Source organism: Alexandromys fortis, unplaced genomic scaffold, assembly GCF_014885135.2.
Source record: "Alexandromys fortis isolate MF-2015 unplaced genomic scaffold, M_Fortis_MF-2015_v1.1 scaffold_76, whole genome shotgun sequence".
NCBI lineage: Eukaryota > Metazoa > Chordata > Mammalia > Rodentia > Cricetidae > Alexandromys > Alexandromys fortis.
Genome location: NW_026067997.1, coordinates 5775851 through 5779510, shown reverse-complemented (window position 1 = coordinate 5779510; position 3660 = coordinate 5775851). Strand labels below are relative to the sequence as shown.

The following is a 3660-nucleotide window of genomic DNA, read 5'->3' as shown; positions in this document are numbered from 1 at the left end:
GAGAGGGAGGAGGGGGGTAAAGGGAGACGGGGAGGGAAATGGGAGGCGGGGAGGAGGCGGAAAAAAATTTTTTTTCAATAAAAAATTATATTTAAAAAAATTTTAAATGTGAGTTCAGTTAATGAATACTTCTTTAAACCCATGTGGCTTACTTTCTGAGAACTTACTTAGATACAAATCTGCATACTTACTCCACTCCTTATAAATCCAGTACCACATTTCACTCAGAATACAAAGAACAAATTCAACTAACAGACCTCAATGCAAACTTAACAATTTCCTATTTTGTCTAGCCATTCCCAGATTTCCCTTGGGTTAACTTTTCTCATGGACAGGAAAGTTCAGATTAAGAATTTTCTCCTAATCTTAATTTTGCATCATGCCCCTGAACAAATGCAAGACTGGTGTGACGGGTGAGGACTTACCACTTCTGTGAATTCATTACTTCCCAGGTCCAGTCTTTCCAGCTGGGTCAGTCTATTCATGGTTCTATTGACAAAGGAGTAACAAAGAATTAACGACGCAAAATCATAAATTACATAGCACTTTCAAATCTCATAGTTTAAAACATACTTATATGATGTGCAGACTTTTCAACATACTATTTCCAAAGAAAAAAAGTTTTTTTTTTTTAATTTCTACATAAGATGTCAATTCGTCGCTTTAATTTCAGGTTTTCATAGAATAAGATATCATATAATTAGACTATTTGGCAGATGCATAATCATTACCACCACAATTTCAAGAAGTCTTTTTTTCTGGGCTGCTTATACATTTGTAAAACTTAAAGACAACTATAACTCTAAAAAGTAATTTTCAAATGTTAAATTGCTCCTCACATGCTCAAGCCAAATCAATACAATTCAAAGTAAGGGTTTGTTAAGAATTAAAGTAGAATTAGATATTAAGTTTATTAAAGCAATATGGGTTGTAGAGATGGCACAGTTGTTACAAGCACTTATTCATCACGCAGGACACTTTGGGGTCAATTCCCAGAACCCACAGCCATCCACAATTGCAGTTCCAGGGGATTCAATCAATGCTCTCTTCTGAGCACCACAGGCTCATGTGAGTGCAGGCAAAACACTCACATAAAGTGAGTAAATCTAGCAAGAAAAAATTTTAAGTTAAAGCAGTAATATATCATGTTCAATCCCCCCCATGTCAATTCTTCTCTATAAGAAAAAGAAAATCAAAAAGGAAAGGGGAGCTGGTTCAGAGAACCCACAGTCGGTTCCCCGCACCCACGTGGTAGCTCACAACCATACCTAACTCCAGTTCCAGGGGATCTGGCCTGCTGCTTTCCTGACCTCTGGAGGCACGAGGCACATATAGGCAAAAGAAACACTCATACACATAAAATAAATAAATCTAAAACAAAATAGACTAAAAAAAAACAGATTCTGAAATGAAAAAATTATTCTGCAATTTTATTTCTTCTTCTACAATATCTTTTATACAAAATTAATTGTGAATTCATTCAAATGTGTATTTATGCTCTTGAGTTGCTTAGAGATAATATCTTTTTATATACACTGAGGCACTATCAACTATACAGAAAAGAAAGCCTGTGTAACTCACACATTAAGACTTCATAGCATTAAGGCAAAATAATACAATTATATCAAATTACCATTAGTATAATATATTCAAACATTATACTGGAAATGAAAACTTAAAAAACAAAGGAACTTAAAAATACGGTGAAAGATTATGGAATTTTATCTTCTCTGAATGTTCAAATGTGTAAAAATAAAAAGTAAAATTCAGTTAAAATATTTTTCAGCTTTTCAGTAAAAGAATATACACCATACTGCAATGGAACAATTATATGGGCCTAAGTTGAATACAGCTACTTTTTCCAGTCAATACATTGTAAACATAACATTCCTTAATTCTTAACATTCTTTAATTTAATAAAAACAACACCTCTTTAATTCATTTCACAACACCTATCTTTATCAAAAACACTATAATGTAAGATTTACTGAGGTCCTATCTGCTGGACTACAGTTCTATTTCCCTCATTCATGTTGACCTTTGTCTATAAAGCCTATAAGTTCTAGTTTCCTTCATAAATCAGACAAAGAAATTCCAGGGTCTTTATCAAATGTATAAAATCACATGCTCTGCCGGGCGATGGTGGTGCACGCCTTTAATCCCAGCACTCGGGAGGCAGAGGCAGGTGGATCTCTGTGAGTTCGAGACCAGCCTGGTCTACAGAGCTAGTTCCAGGACAGGCTCCAAAGCCACAGAGAAACCCTGTCTCGAAAAACCAAAAAAAAAAAAAAAAAAAAAAAAAAAAACCAAAAAAACACATGCTCTGTTATCAAGTTGCTATCTTCAAACTACTGTGCAGCTGGGGATCTGAGAAAAGAGGGGTGCTGGGAAGAGACACCTGAAAAACACAGACCAAGTCCTGTTCCGACACTGTCAAACAGACAAGGTGACGGAAATTTACTTGTAGCATCAGGATACATAATAAACAAGAGGGCTATTTGAAGAAAACAAACCTACTACTTTCATTTCAGGGTACAAAAACAAAAAGCAGAGCATTGGCAAAGCTCCACTACAGACACTGCCCTAAAACGGTGAGAAATTTAGACACGTGACAAAAGGAGGAACCCCACTGCAAGTAATCTCTACTTAATTCTGCTGCTATTAGCAACTTCGGATCTATTTGTATACTTCAGAAGCCACAGGAAAAAAATGCATACTAGAATAAGAACATGTCTGCTAATTCAAGGAAAAATTAGACTGCTCTTCAAAATTTGTCAGTGCCCTTCAGACTCCTTTATGCAATATTAAGTTTCACTTAACTGTATATGTAAAACAAGTTTTCATCACAAAAAGTTGAGTCTGCAGGAAGGCTCAGTGGGTGAGGACACTTGATGCCAAGTTGACAACCTGAGTTCTACTCGCAGGGCCCAGCTGCCAAAGGAGGACTGGCTCCCTCTCACTCTGCACACAGTTTTTTCCTTTCTTTTTCAGGGTTTCTCTGTGTAGCCCTGACTGTCCTGACACTCTATAGACCAGGCTGACCTCAAACTCACTACTACTACTGGGCACTGAGATTAAAGGCATGTGCCACCACATCCAACACTTTTTTTAAATTTAAAGCCTGGTTACATAATCTAAATGTACATGAATTTCTTAATAGTAAAACTATTGATATCCTATAAAGTTACAAACATTTTAGTCATATAGCTTCAAAATAAAAAAATATATATTTACAAATTCATTTATACAACTTGACTGAATTTCTAAAGAGTTAAAATTCAAATGGTCCATTAGGTATCAGATGGTCCACAGGCTACAGATTGCATCTTCTATGTCCCCTATAGGGCTATATGTTGTAGGCTTGGTCCCTAGCATGTAGTATACTCAGAAATATGCTTTAGAAAGGGGTGTAGTGGAAGTCAGACTGGGTGAGGGGGCAAAGAAGAGGTCATAAGGACCCTCTGTTCCAATCATGTTTTTCTCTTTAATTCTAAATTTCAATCTTCTACAAGTTGACATCCAGTTGTGCCAGCACCATTTGTTGAAGATGCTTTCTTTCTTCCATTGTATACTTTTAGCTCCTTTGTCGAAAATGAGGTGTTCATAGGTTTGGGGATTAAATTCCGGGTCTTCTATGCGATTCCATTGGTCGACTTCTCT

General features: G+C 36.2%; 1 protein-coding gene across 5 annotated transcripts in view; it reads right to left on the bottom strand.

Moving 5' to 3' along the window:
• The window catches only part of Erbin (erbb2 interacting protein), a 103761-nt gene that overhangs the window by 46901 nt on the left and 53200 nt on the right, over positions 1-3660 (bottom strand). For all 5 annotated transcript variants that reach the window (XM_050160339.1, XM_050160336.1, XM_050160337.1 and 2 more), the window contains exon 8: positions 426-489. In XM_050160339.1, coding sequence (XP_050016296.1) covers positions 426-489 — 64 coding nt within the window. The remainder of the gene's footprint in view (positions 1-425; positions 490-3660) is intronic.